Below are 15,194 nucleotides of genomic sequence, written 5' to 3'. Positions count from 1 at the left end.
TGAAATTTATTCTGGGATACAGATAGAAATTTCTTTTTTTCTTTAAAAAGAGCAAAAGAAAATCTTCTGCAGAGATTTTAGGTGAAGAGATTTTAATTAATGGTATTTCATCATGAAGACTTAAAAATCTTTAAGTGCCAAATACCAGATCTTCAATAGTGGTACCTGAAGGCTTTTTGAAAGGACTTTCACAGGTGCTGCTAAAAGTGTCCTAGGTTACTTATATGCAGGTTAGGCATTATGAACCTGAGTTTGTGACCCAGCTTCAGCATATCTTCTCCTGAATCTCCTGTGTCCCTCCAGGACTTCATGTGATTTATGCATCTTTCATTCTCATAGAAGCAGTTCTTGCTGTAGCAAGCTTGGAAAATTGTTATAAATGAAACACAAGCTCAGCTTTTTTGGACAAATCTCATCTTGACAGGAAAGCTCTCTTGCTGAATGCCTCTGAATACCTTTCTCCCTGGTTGCACCTTCATCATTGGAGACCTGTGTGCTAAGCTCCTGGGTTCCTGGTTGAATTAATACTACCTCTTGCTCATCTGGGGAGCATGCTGAGAGAAAACTTGAGAACTAGCCTAAAATTTTCTGTTGGCTGAATCCTGAAAGCGTTTAATCAACTGTTGACATCAGTTGATGTAGCTAAGAGTTAGAAAGCCATTTCACTGCTGTTATATGCAGGACTCTTGCACTTAGATGATGGGGGGATATTTGCATGTTTGGTGCATGTAGGACCATGTGAAATGCTTTTGGAAGACTAAGGGAGCCAGATTGACCAGCATTGCATCTGTACTGATTGTAGAGACAGGAGGTGAGCATATGCCAGCATTGTTTCTGCATTTTAAATTCCTTGCCAGTGGAGCTAGGTAGCATGTGTTAGTGTACGATAATGTGTAGGCAGTCTAGAAGATTAGTCGATTAGAACTCAAGTGTGAAATCAGGAGTGCTGTAAAGTGGTGGTATAGAAACCCTGCAAAGAGCAGACTTGGCAGGATTTGGCTTGCAATGCCAGAACAGATTCCCCAGGGTGAATTGTGCCATCTTATCCTGCAGGATTTACTTGGTACTGTGGACTTAGACAGAAGCAATCAAAGAGAGGAAGACTTTTTCTCTTTTATGTTTGTGTAACTTGACCACTGTTGTAAGCACAAATATATGATATGAGTAAGATTATACTAATGGTATTCCCTGTGCCTATACAGTGTAGTCTCTTAAGTGAGATTAGCTTGCTATGTGTTTTTAAGTTTCACAGATTGTAGTACTGAAACTACCCAAGCCTACCTCTGGCAACTGGTGCTTGTGATTAGAACTGCCAAATACAGCAAAACATGTATTGCAAGCGTTAATTTGAATTCTGAACAGCTGTTTGATTCATGTTCGTGTACCTCTGTTGTTCACTGTTTGTAAGCATACATGCAAATGATTTTTTTGTCTGCATTAATGCAGTTCTTTACATGAATAGTCATTTTTAGAGGCAAATAATATTGTTTTCGTGAGTGATGACATCAGTGAAGGTGCTTTTGCGTTTGACTACCTTCTCCCCTCCCAAATTTAAAACTGTCAGTTACACAGAGCAATAATTCAGTGCAATATGTGGAACCAAGCAAGCACATTGATTAGTTCACAACCATCTCTGCTGCTGACATTTATTCACAGGTAGAAAAAATGTCTTTAAAAAAATGAAGCTTTGTTTGCAAGCTAAGAAAAAGATCTAAATTCAAAAACAGTATTAATCACAACAAATCACCCAAACATCTCTACTTGTGATCATCAATATTCATGATTTGACTGTGAAATTATTTGCCAAGTCTCCCTAGCATGTTATAGTACACGCTGACTGGCCAGTGGGTGGGAGTTGTTTGTGATGAGTACTTTGCAGTAATGTTTTATGTGTAACATCTGTTTTCTGCATCCTCCTGTTCAGTTTGAAGTCATTTGCTTAGAAGTGTTTTATGTTCAGAAGAGAATCTGTGTTGCTGCTAGAGACTTTAAATTTTTCTCTATTTTCAGATGATACATTTGAGACAAAGCAAAATGCAGTGTGACTCATAGGACAGGTATTTATTTAATGCCTGCCTTTTATGTTTATTTTTGTTTCTATTTTCAGATAAAAAATTTTTTATCCAGATAGGTTTTATCATGAAATGTGATCAGATCTCAAGAAGGAATTAGTACAAAATAAGGCTTCAAAAATGAATCAAAGAAACAAGTAATTAGATTTCTTCCCCTCCCCGTGCCCCCCAGCCCCAAGTGCCAATGTGTTCTTGGGCTTTTTTTTTTCTTGATTTTTCTTGAGCTTTAGTCAACAACTGATTTCTATAGTGAGCCTTTTCTCTAACTCATGAGGATATGTAATTTGAAGCAGAGTCCTATTTTATTACTTACCGCATATGGTACATGCTTGATGATTGTCTTCATAGGTATATTCCATGCTTGTTCAGTTTTCCAAGTGATGATGTATGAGCTGTATACTAGAGTGCTGAATATTGCAAAACATTTATTTGAAGATTTTGGCAAGAATGAAAGTATCTTTGGTTTTGTCTTTGTGACTTGTCCTGATTTTGCCTGGGAAAGAGTTTGCTTTATTCTTGGTAGCTGGTTTACTGCTTTTTGGATTCAGTATGAGAATGATGTTGATAACACACTGTTATCAACAGTTGTGGAATGGTGCTTACCCTAAGTCAAAGACTTTTCAGTGTCTTCTACCCTCTCAGTGAGGAGCTGCACAAGGAGCTGTGGTGAGCATGGCCAGGATGGCTGACCTGAACTGGCCAAAGGGATATTCCATACGACAGATCATCATGTCCAGCATATAAACTGGGGGACTTGCGTGGAAGGAGGCCAGTCACTGCTTGGGGACAGGCTGGGCATCAGTCAGAGAGTGGTGAGCAGATGTGTTGTGCATCACTTGTCTGTCTTGGGATCTGTTGCTCTCTCCCTCTCCTTATAATTGCAATTGTTGTTGTCGTCGTTATTATTAACCTTTGTTTCAATTATCAAATGATTCTTATCTCAACTCATGAGGTTTACTTACCTTTTTTATTTTTAATTCTCCCGCTGCAGGGTGGGGAGGGGGAGTGAGTGAGCAGCTGCATGATATTTATTTGCTGGCTGGTGTAAAACCACGACACCACTGCAGACAGATTTTTCAATTCCCTTATTTTCATTTTGTCTGTTATAGTAGTATCTTTTAGCACATTTCAAAGCAATAGCTGAAGTGCAACTTAGGAGACATGCTTTTACCTCTCCTTACAGTGCTTATCTAATGTGGTTCCGGTGCCTTTTTTTTTTTTTTTTTTTTTTGGATTATTTTTTGGTTTACTTTTTTTCTGTCCATATGTGTGTCAGTGAGATACTGAGGATATCGCAACTTAAAGATAGGTTTTGGAGAACAAGTTTGGCAGTGTATGTTGTTGCAATGCCATAAAAATTTCCTCTTGGGAGCACTGGTATATGAACGCACTGTTTCCCTCCCCTTCATTCCCTCAGTAATTCTAACATTACTCTTTTGGGGATTTTTACTGGGATTTGGAGATGCCTGCTGCAATGAGATTGTTATGAAGATTTTCTAAAATTTTCAGCCTTTTTAGGTACCAGAAAAAAATCAAACCAGCCAGACTTTTACATTATTTTACTTTGTAGGTTCCAGGTAGTATTGTGACTGTTTTAAATATATCTCCCACATTTACATGTGATTTTTGTCTTCTAGTAATAACATGTTGCCTCTGAACTTTTTAAATATATGGTGCCTCCCAATTATCTGACATCATAGCAAGGCAAAGCCTGTTGCCATGGAGCTTTGAGGACCTGCAGTCAGCATACCTGCAGCTAGAGAACTAGAGAAAGGATCTCTTTGTAGGAGTAGTTTCTTCAGGGTGGAGGAAAACTAGGAAAGAAAGGAGGAAAAAATGAATGGGGGAGATGTTTAAGAAAGATGTATCCTTCTTGCAACCCACATCCATCATATGCTTCTGCTGTGTCAGGTTGCCATTTTCTTGAAGAATCCTTAACTGTGTCAGGCAATTGGTGTTTGACCTAGAGCTCACAGCATTGTGTGTTAGCTGGTTTTCCTTGCTTTAATACTCTGCTCCCTCCTTTTCAACTTTGTTTTGCTTTGCCATGGATTAATGGCACATGAGCACGGTGAGGGATGGCAGAGGATGATGTATCACATCACTGTGCAAGGATTTTTTCTGTGAAGGATCTATCGGCAAACAGGAAAGCTTCCAGTGCCTGCTTGTTACTCAGTTGTGTGAATCAGCAGGATGCTGCTCCAAATGAATCATAGCTACCAGACAGCTATTTAGTAATCATCTAGAAAGGTCTGTTTCTAATTGAACTTTTCAAGACAACTTTCCCTCTTTTTAACCAAATAGGTAAGTTTCATGTAGCAGATCTCTTAACTGTAGCTGGCGGTTGTTTTTCAGTGTTTGCCTGTGAAGGCTGAACCTCACTGGTGTCTTACTGGAAGTCCAAGAATATTGTTTCACCACTCTGCATTTGTTTTTCTTAATCACATTGTCTAGTTCCTGTAGTCAGTTGTGGACTTCTGTGTACTGGATTCTATACCTATGTACATTTACTTTTTTTTTTTTTTCAGAATACACATATTGCTACAGTACTTCTGTGTCTAAGTTTTCCCATCCTGTGTGGTGGTACCTTTTCATGTGCCCTAAGTGACTTGTGTTAGCAAAATTGTACTGCTGTGTACTTACATTACCTTTAAGATTCTTCTTATCAGATACAAGATTTATGTATAGTTTTGCTTTCCATTCATGTGTTGAAAAGTTGACTTTTGTACATCTTCGGTGCCTTATCCCTTAAACTTGGAGGGTCTTCTGTTCAGATGAGGTTGGATTCAGATTTCTTTGAGACTGCAGTTGCTTCAGTTTGATTCCCCAAAATCTGAGATTACCTATTCAGTTGTAATTATGGTGCAGGACAAAGACCAGTTCAGTTGAGTTGAGTCCTGGTTTCCTTACTGTGGACTTATGGAACCTTTCGTGATATCGCTAACTTTGTGGCCTCATTGCTGATGGAAGTTTAACTGTTGCTTATTCTTGTTGGTCTCTGGCATATATCCCTGCCTTCCACTGGGATATACCACATAATGAGCAGAGAGCAGAATAACACTTTCATAAACAGCACTGGGTTGTGTGTCCCATGCTTTGTATGTCCTTGTTCCTGGAGAAGCGGGTCTCGCAGGTACTGCGGGATGCCTGTGTAAACAAGGCAATCAGATAGAACATGCCTTGTGTGCTACTGTGCAGATGTGCCTCTTTCTGAAGAATATTGGCTTATGGAGAGGCATCTGTTTATACAGATGTTATTCTGAAGGGATCTCCCGCTGGTACACAGTGTATACAAACAGTTTTAAATACTCTCTAATCTATCTGTGTGATAGCCAAGCTCTGAAATAATGGAAGTGTGTCCTTTCCCCCACATAACATTTTCCTGGGGAGACTTGATAGCAGAAAGATTAGAATCAACAGATCTTGGGAAAGTGGCAACACTTAAATTGTATCGCAACTATTTTGTCAAACAGCCTTCTCAATAATCTTTGTAGAAGATATTCAGAACAAAAATCAGGCAACAATCACACTAAATATATATATAATGGATAGTTATGCCTTCTTTGTGTTGTGGTGATACGCAGGTTCTGCAGTATTCCTGTACCTCCTGGCTTATCTAAATCAGCTAGCTGGGTGTAGAGCTAACCTATATGCCATTTCCAAGGATCCTGGGAATAATTTGTTATGGTTCATTCTATAAATCTTAATGAAATGGCTTTGCTACCAGATTGTGGCACTTGTTGCAAATGTAGGCTGTACTAAAAGCAAGTAAATTTAAAACCCTTTGTTGTGAAAAATATTTGTTTCTGCCACTTCTTGTGACAGTTCTGGCTGTTGAGACTATCTATCTGCAAGGGCTTTACTGATGTGCAAGATGCACATTAGTCATCCAGTCACTGTGTGGTATCGGGTGGAAGACAGTGTCTGACAAAAGGGCTTTTGTCTGGAAATCATCTCAGGCTATGAAATTGGATCTTGCTCTCTGACAGTCTGTGCACTAGTGATGATTGCAGCTATTAGGTTTGCCTTGCAGTGCACTTATGACTGAGGTTCTTTGGATCTGGAACTCCACAAGTCTTGTAGCCACAATTTCAATGGGCACAGACATGGATGTGATTTAGGTCTCGCTTGTACGATAAACTCTTTGTCAGCCCATTTCTCACTCTCTTTACTGAGATGTTTGAGTGTAAGCATTTTCTTTCTCACACTCCAGCTGCTTCTTTACCCTCTTCTGCAGTCAAGCTGTAATCCTGTGGATTTGATATTGCAGGCTGTTGCCATGGAAATAATGGTGATTTCACAATTTCAGTGCTACAAGCACTGCAGGAGGCAATGGAAAAGGTAGTTGGCAAGAGATATAGTGAGGACGTGAGGGACAATTCAGAGGAGTTGTTTCTAAATCTGTTTTTTAGGGAGGGGGTAAGGGGTTTCTTACCCCTCTTTATAATTGTGGAGTTTCAGTGTGTGTGTGTTTAGTTCTTTTCTGTGTGTAAATGTGTTTTTACTAAAGGTTGATTCATAAAAATGTCATGTATTCTTACATTTTTTGCAAAGGTTATTACAAAGTGATGCTAAATTCTCCTTTCCATGTCCTCAGGATAAAAATACTATCCTTTCTTTGCAGTTCATAGCAATTCATTTTTGGACAAAAGGGCAGAGGTTGAGATCTAAGCATATTCTGTTTGAGTCATATATTTAGCCTGAAGAAATCCCTTTCAGGAAAATGTTTTTTTCATAAATAGTAAAACAAGCTGAGAACGTCATGATGAGCATATGCATTCAAAGCTGTCTTACTGAGAGTATTAAACCCAATATATTCGTTATTTAATTTTTAGTGTACTCTGCATATGAACAAGTTGGGAGCTGAAAGTCATGTTTATGCAGCATCTGTTCTTAGCATTATGTCAAGATTCCACGTCTATGCTGAAATCTTTTCTCTAATTTAGACACATCCATAAAGGTAGAGTGAAGCGTACTGGAGGAAATAACTTTGTTATAAAATCAGTTGAATTGGCAGCTTAACAAGATGAAGGCAAGTGGCATTCAGAAGCATGAGAACTTCTGGTACTATACGCTTAAAAGCATCAAACAACAGCCTTTTTTCCCCAGCTATTTACAACAGCGTTTCACTGATAAGCGTAGTCAGAGAGTAGATGTTATCTGTAACATTTAACTTGAGATCTTAGAATTAATTTTCTGTCTTCAGTAGAATGTAATCAGTAGTGATGGTGACAGTAAACTAGCAAGATATTTTTTAATTAAAGATAGAGAAAAAAATGTTTCAGCCCATCAGATGTATTAAAATGATCTAGGAATTGCTTTAAAATATTTTGATATTTTTCTACTTGGTATTTTATAAATGGGTATATGAAGATCAGCTGTTATATATGAGAGAGAAACAATAAGGAATATTCAGCATGTCTCTGGCTTTGTTGGGCAATGTTATTAGGAAGTCAAGTCCATAAGGATAGATTCAGTCCCTTGATACTTGTTTGAATGGAAATAGTCTACATGTGTGCCAGTACTCATATCTGAATTTCAAAAAGGCTATGCAAGAAACTCCTGCATAAATTAAAATGACAAAATGAGCCAGAACTGTGTTTGCAGGGCCTGCCCTGATGCTAAGTGTGTCATACAGCTCTCAAATCTAATTGCAAATGTGGGTATTTGTTAGTACTGAGTATTACATAAATCAGACCTTTAAAATAAATCAAAACAGAATATTTTTTTCTGAACTATATTAATTAGTGAACACTGATTTTTGTCACGTGATGTTTCTTGGTGCCAAGTAAGTTTCTAAGTGTTGTATAAAGGCACATTTTTGGTGAATTATATTGGAGTATGTATACTTTATGCTTGGCCCAAAATTGCTGCATGACTGAAATATATATATTTTTACACATGAGATTGGTTATAGAATTTTGTCTGCACTGGCAGAATACAGGTAGCATTTACATTACAGATGATAAATTTACATTACGGATGATAAATATACCGATAAGGTTTTCTTGACTCCTTCTTGGAAAAGTTGTTTAAAACTCTTGGTAAGGAACTGTTTAGCTACAGGTAGTAGCATCTGATTGGTATGTGAACTCTTCCAGGGTGAATGAACTGGAAGACCTGCACAGGAGACAGGTGTGTCAGTGCCTCATTGCCTCTGTTCCTGTTACAGGTGTATGTTGAGAGCATTGCAGCAATGAGTGGAATTTTAAAGAGGAAGTTTGAAGAAGTTGGTGGCACCTCACCCTGTTCCTGTGTGTGGGAATCAGATGATGACATGTCTAGCAGTGAAAGTGCTGACAGTGGAAGTAATGTCCATCCATCCACTTCTAATCATTTTACTCGTAAGTACTAAAGTGATGTGTCAGGCACGATACTGCTTTTTATACAAGCTAAGAAAGGTTTATTTTACTTGTAAGAAATACAGTGAAGGCTATCTGCTTTTATTTTGAAGTGTTTTTCTGTTTTATTACATTTAAATGCTGACACCGTGAGGAAGTACTTATTTTTGAAAAAGAACTATTTCATCTGGTAATTGTTTCTGTGAAAATTTGTATGTCAAAGTGAGTTTCAGAGGAAACTCCACTTTTATGCTTTATCAATCATATCTAGTTAGTATGAAATGTTTTAAGTATACTTGAGTATGTCTTCCATTTTTGGGTGATGATTTGGGGGAAGTGCTAATACCAGCAGTAACTACTTCTGAAGGCCAGTGCTTCTGCTTAGTGCTGTGTGTTCAGAGTTGAGAGCAGAGTACACAATCTGTGACAGAATCTGATCAGTCATCCTGCCCCCTGAACCAGTGCAACCATACAACTTTCAGTCTTTTTCTTTCACTCGTTACAGGAGTAAACAGATGAAGAAATTTATAATCCTCCCTGAGAGGGTGTTAGATTCATATTTGATGTCTCCATGAGACACTTGAAGGACAAAAATCCTTTTCTTGTGCCCACTCAAACAGCTGAACATGAATAGTTAATTTACAGCATATTTTTCTTCTGACTTCTCAGGTTGAGATTACCAGTTACTAAACTGTCATAAACTGTGGACGATATAAAGCTTCATATTTGCATTAAACAGTGTGTAAATGAATAGCAGTAAGTGATTTGGACTTTATTTGACAGTTCATATGAAGCAGCAAGAAGTGTGTATCCATTTTTTAGAAATTTATGTATTATCTACCTAATAAAGCTAGGTCAGAGCTATTTGTGAATTATAGCTGTCAATAGAATTAGTGTAGCTCCTTATCCCAAAAGGAAAAAGACTCCTCTGAGTGAGAGATACTTCTGTACCACCTTTTCTTAGTGCAGACTTTTCAAAAGTACTCTGAGGACTTGGATGTTCAGCTTAGGGTGGTGGTGAAGGGATTGTGTTTTACTTTGACTGGGCACCACAGGAATCTGTTCTGAAACCTGTTGTTCTTAACGTCTTTAGTGATCACCTGAAGGAGGTGACAGTGACTTACATCATTTGCAGAGAACCACATTAAGGGGAATGGTTGGTGCCCTTAAGAGAAAAACTCCCACTCAGAGGGACCTGGGCAGACTGGAGGAACAGGCTGACAGGAGACATGCAAAATTCAGCAAAGACAAATACAGCTATGTACCTGGGAAGGAAGAACCCCTCCAGTGACACAGGCTGGGAACTGACCTAGAGAACTGTGTCCAGGTTTGGTCCCATAGTGCAAGACTTTGATAAAATGGAGCAAGTGCAGCAGAGGATCACCAAGGTCATGAGGGGCTGGAGTGTTCACCATATGAGGAGAGACGGAGGGACCTGACCGTTTCAGCCTGGCAAAAGGAAGGCTCCGGGTGGACCCAGTAGAAACTGTGCAGTACCTTTGAGGAGCTCATGCAGAACGTGTGCAGCTCTTCCTAGTGGTCAGTGATGGGAGAGTGAGGAACCAATGTAGATTGAAACAAGATGTGTTCCGGCTGGATATAAGGAGAAGCTTTTCTCCTTGAGGATAGCCAGGCACTGGAAAAGGTTGCCCAGAGAGGCCGTGTAGTCTGTCTCCTTACAGATTCTTAAGACTTGGCTGGCTAAAGTTGTGAGCAGTCTTATCTGATATCTCAACCATCCTTGAGCAGGAGGTTGGACTAGAGACCTGCTGAAGTCCTTTCCAACCTGAATCATTTTGTGAGTTTATAGCTTACGTGCATCAGAGGTTAGGAGAGAGCTGAAGTAGCACTGCTTGTTCTTGTTCCAGAACCAAGTTCACTGGTAAGCTGAGAGTGGTAGCAGCAAGCACATGTCTAGAAGCACTTTGTACAGTGCTGTGAATCCACAACTAGACTGCTTTTGGGCCTGGTCTGATAAGTCTGTAGGGAACTGTGTTTTGCTTTATCAATTTACTATCTCTGAGATCTATTTGCCCCTTTTTACTGCAAAATCTATGTGTTCATCCTGTGTTCTAATTTGATACTTTCATCTCTGCTTCACCTCTGTGAATACAGATGGCAGAGCAGTACTTACTGGGTTTGAAAAACCCAGGTTTTCTGTAGGCTTCTTGCTGAATGTAGAGTGCTAGTGGGAAGAACAAAGACTGGGATGATTTGAGACACAGGTAGGTAGGTAGATGTCCCACTCCCCCCCCTCCCCAACTCATTACCCTGCTTTAATGGTGCTAGAGGCTCTTGATGTTGGCTTTTAGAACTTGAACTCTCCAAATTTAGTGATAGAATTTTCAACCTGGAATTTCTTCTATTTCACAGTCTGCCAGTGCTTTTGTCTACTGAATAGGTTTCAGGGCATGACGCAGATACATTTATTTTGCTTAGCTTTAATTTGTTTTCCATTTTTATGTGGTTTTGATTTTTGGTTGGTTTGGGGTTTTGTTTTGGTTTGGGATTTTCATTTATTTCTTTATTTTCATTGTTTCATTCTTGACAGAGTTGTTTTCAAAATTCTACAGTAATCTGTTGGTTTTTGGAAGTACAGTTTTATATTTTTCTGGGAAGAATGGGTTTATTGGAGTGATTGCTGCAACAGATTACTACTTACTGAAGATTTTTTGGAGGATCTGGAATTGTGCATTTTGTATTAAAACTCATTTCTTTACAATTAGATTCTGATAGTAGTGGTTTTCTGATTCCTATCCTCTGTTGTGGTTATCTTCTACTAGTCATCAGCTTCTGCAAAATCCAAATGCCCAATTTATTAACAGTCCAAAATCTCTAGATGTAAAATGGAAATCAGTAAGAATATTTCCAAATAGATTTTTTTTTTTGTGTAAGGAGGTTGCAAGATTGCATTGCATAACATTTGAATATGGAGCAAAACAAGAAAACACTTGCTGTTGCAAACAACTCTATCCTCACAAGCATATGTTACACACAAAACAGCAGGCTTTTAGCATATGTAAGGCATGTTTACTCTAGCCTCAGATGAGTGTAAAATTCTTACCTTCTCAGCCCACTTTATGCAGTAATGTGTTTTTTCTGTACACATGATGTTTCATGAAGTCTGCTTTCCTAGTGTGTGCCCAAAGCCATTCTGCTGTCCAGAAAAATCTAAAAAGATTCATATAAGTTCTTCCTACTCTTATTTATCAATACATGTGCAGATTCATTGCTTCTCCAAGGGACTCCTGAGACACACAACAGCAATCTAAAAAATTCTTTATTGTACCATGAGCTCCAGTAAACCCTGTCAGTACACAGTAATTCTTTGTGACAGTGGAAAGTTATAACAGTATTTTAGAAGCTGAATGTAGATGAAGGCTGCTGTTAATAATTAATACTCAATATTATACATTAATATTTATATTTATTTTCCTGTGGTAGCATGTTTTATTAAAAATAAATGTGCATATTCAAATCAGTTAAATGATTACAGTACCCTTATATTTTCATGTCTTCAGTGGCATCCATGGAAATGAATATGCCTTTTTCAGAATTAAAGATACAGGTCTGCTGCATGTAAACACGTGTGCGTATGTTTATATTGTGAAAAAAAGTGTAACTATGTATATAAGCTTTGTCAAATTACATATATATATACACATGTTGTACATGTATATGTACAAGTGCAGTAAATGTGGTAATGGCAATCAGAAGCCTTGACTGATATTTTAACTGTAAAGTCTGAGAGAATGCCATAGAACTGAAGACTAAGAAACTGTGGGGGTTTATACATGTTGTTGACTAGGGTCCCAATCACGGCACCTAAAGAAATATATCTGTCTCTCTCCCCCTGAGGTTTAGGATTGGTGTGAATCAGGCACTTTTCTAGTAAGAAGCCTGCACTATATAATGCAGTAAACAAATGTCATGCCATTTTTTAAAGGAAATTTGATTTGTATTTTTTTCCTTTCTTCCCTTAAAAAAGTTTACTATTTTACTCATGGGTTGTTTGCTAGTTATTTTCTGGAATCAGGATTTCCCTTTGTTTTAAATCATAACTTTTTCTTCTAAACTCAGGGTTAGGGAACAGGTGAATTTCACTGGCTCAAACTTTTAACTTCGATGCAACTGGAAAGTTTCTCTGTGTATGTCAGTTAAACGTTTGTAGATTGCTGAAGCATGTTACATACCAACTGTGCTCACTCCTGCCATTAAATTAATTCTTAAACAAGGCAGGGATGGGGGTGTGGTGTGGGTGTCAGTGACCAGTTTAACAGGTCTGGAAATGGCTAGATGCAATCATGATAAAACAGAGTTTATTTACAATAATTCTAGGAAAGCATAGGGAATGCAAGTACCTGTTTGCTCTCTATTCAAAATATGTGTACCTAGTTATTTTGAAAAAATAAATTAAGGCGAAAATATGTCTTAGGAAACTAGCTGAATCAAAAAGTCTCTTAAATTTCATCACAGAATTTAATTCAAGGCTCTGAGATTATTATTTTTTTAAAGATCTGAGTACTTCCACATTCACATTGCTACCTTTCACGTTATTTGTGGTTAAGCTACTCAGTTTGCTCACCTGCAGTGAGGCCAACCCTGCAGTATTTCTGTGTATTATGATTATTTTCTTTTCAGCAGGATGGTCTCTGCTTAACGGGCAAGTGGTTGCAGTAAGGCAGACCTGTCAGTAATTATGAAGTGTCAAGTGGTTCCAGTAAAAGGCAGAAGAACTCTGTTGTGTGGAGCTGGTCTATGAATTAGCTCTGGAAGATGGAAAGGCTCTTGTAACCTTTGTTAGTCAGGAGTAGAGTTTTATTTTACAGAGTTTCATGTCATGGGGGAAAAAACCTGAAATAATGTTTGGAATGAAGCTGAATCACCTTGGGTTGGGGCAGAGGCCTGCAAATTAGAAGTCCTTTTCTGAACAGCATATGCAAGAGACAGAAACTAATGGCAATATAGATTTTTAAAGTGGTTTGCATCAATTTAAAATGCTAAAACTGAGATCTCAGGAATGCTAAGAACACTGACCAAAAGTCCCTCCAGGGTATCTGAGATGTGTGATCAGAGAAATTGTCCCCTTATAGCACTGAATGTTTTGGGAAGGGTCTGTTTGCTGTTAATGTAGCCAGTGTGTAGAGCAGGAGTGATAAATACTGTCACTTTTCAGACTCTGAACAGATTATTAAAAACAATAATAATACGTATTGTTATAATATTCTTTGTTGGATTTGGGAAACTGCTTGGCTCCCTAGTTAAATTCGCAGGAACATCTCCAATACAAAAACCTGAGCCTGCAGACATTTTCCATTACCCTGTTGTTATGTCATGACTGACTTCAGTTTTTACAGTTTCTATGACAACCATGATTTTGATTGGTAAAGAATCAAGTACTAAAGGATTTTTTTGGGCTGTACAGTATTTTTCCATCAAAGGAGTAGATTGAAAATATCAAGATGCTTTTTGCTAATCAGTATCGAAGTTGAATTGCTGTCTAAATGTGGATACCTGTTTGTAGCAGACTCCACATACACTAATTTTTGAGATAGAACATATGAGAAAATAGCCCTATTACAGTTGCCAAATAACTGTCTTTAAAATTAATGATAATTTATACTACAATTTAAGACGTTCTTATTTCTCAAGTCACGTAGATATTTACATTTCCAGGTTAACCCTTAAGAAATGTACTTTTCAAGACATGGTTCAAAGCAACACCACTGGATTGTTTTCAGAGACTCTTTGGCAGTTTTTGCAAGTCATCAGCAAAATGGTACTTGATGAAATTTCATTCGGTGGGAGTCAAAAAAAAAAAGAAGAGAACGCACAGGTCAGCAGTTTGTGGTTACTGGGGAAATACAGAGAGGAGCTAATGAAGAACTGATCAGGGTGGGAAGACAGCTTGTTCACTGTGTCATGTATGAAGGAAAAGAGAGAAGGAGGTTCCCTAAGATGAGGAGCTTGACAAGCAACAGGGTGTTTTTCATTAGGAGCAAGAAAGCAGTGGTAACAGATTTTACTTAGTAAATATGTCAGCTTGCAGAAAAGGCTACAGATTGGCTGGCTCAAAACTGGGAAAAGAGGGGGGGCTAATGAACAGAATGAGAATGAGCCAGTTTATCAAGATCAAAGGAATTTAATGCTCCAGGAGTTTGCAAATTCTTAATTGAAGTGAGTCATCCTCTCTCACTACATTGATGTGTATGGAACATATTTCAAAAACAAATTAGAAAATTACTGGGAAATGTTGATTGAGATTCTGTAGCACTTCCGAATCTGTTCTGTATTTATCAGTTAGAGAAAGCACCTTGCACTGAGAACATACGAATAAATTCTGGTCCATATTCAGGAGTATGTACTGTCAGCAGGTCTGGAACCACCTTCTGCAGGCAAATCTGGGATCTCTAGTTCAGAATGATGCTAACAGTGTAAGAAATTGTTTGCTGATTGGTGGTTTTCTGTGATATTTGATAAAAATTGAATGGGATGCTTGGATATTGCACTTGGTTTGTTAAACAGTAAAAATTAGATCCACAACTGAAGTAGTATACCAGATCAACCCTTAGCCCCTGATTTTAGACTTCTTATAGCAGTTGCTGTCTTTAGATGCTATTACAACACGCAAAATAATTTAAATAACTTTATGGTCTAATGTATAGAATGTGAAGTTTATTTGTTCTCTCACCAGAGACTCATGCGTGCAATTTTAAAAATGCAAAATCATGATGACCATGGATTTCTTGACATAAAGGAACATACCTAAACCCACCGTCTT

The 15,194-nt window shown here is 38.1% G+C and overlaps 1 protein-coding gene across 7 annotated transcripts in view; it reads left to right on the top strand.

Annotated features, from left to right (window-relative positions):
• CSRNP3 (cysteine and serine rich nuclear protein 3) overlaps positions 1 to 15,194 on the top strand; it is a 108,123-nt gene that overhangs the window by 23,023 nt on the left and 69,906 nt on the right. For 5 of the 7 annotated variants that reach the window (XM_027636546.1, XM_027636552.1, XM_027636545.1 and 2 more), the window contains exon 2: positions 8,245 to 8,416. In XM_027636546.1, the coding sequence (XP_027492347.1) occupies positions 8,269 to 8,416 (148 nt within the window). In that variant the 5' untranslated portion in view covers positions 8,245 to 8,268. Of the gene's footprint in view, positions 1 to 2,835; positions 2,885 to 4,317; positions 4,377 to 8,244; positions 8,417 to 15,194 lie in introns of those variants that run through there. The other 2 variants (XM_027636547.1, XM_027636551.1) reach the window with 2 other exon arrangements.

The sequence above is a fragment of the Corapipo altera genome, unplaced genomic scaffold, assembly GCF_003945725.1.
Source record: "Corapipo altera isolate COAL_440 unplaced genomic scaffold, ASM394572v1 45, whole genome shotgun sequence".
NCBI classification, from domain to species: domain Eukaryota; kingdom Metazoa; phylum Chordata; class Aves; order Passeriformes; family Pipridae; genus Corapipo; species Corapipo altera.
The sequence above is the reverse complement of the archived record's forward strand: the minus strand, read 5'-3'. Positions and strand labels throughout refer to the sequence as shown.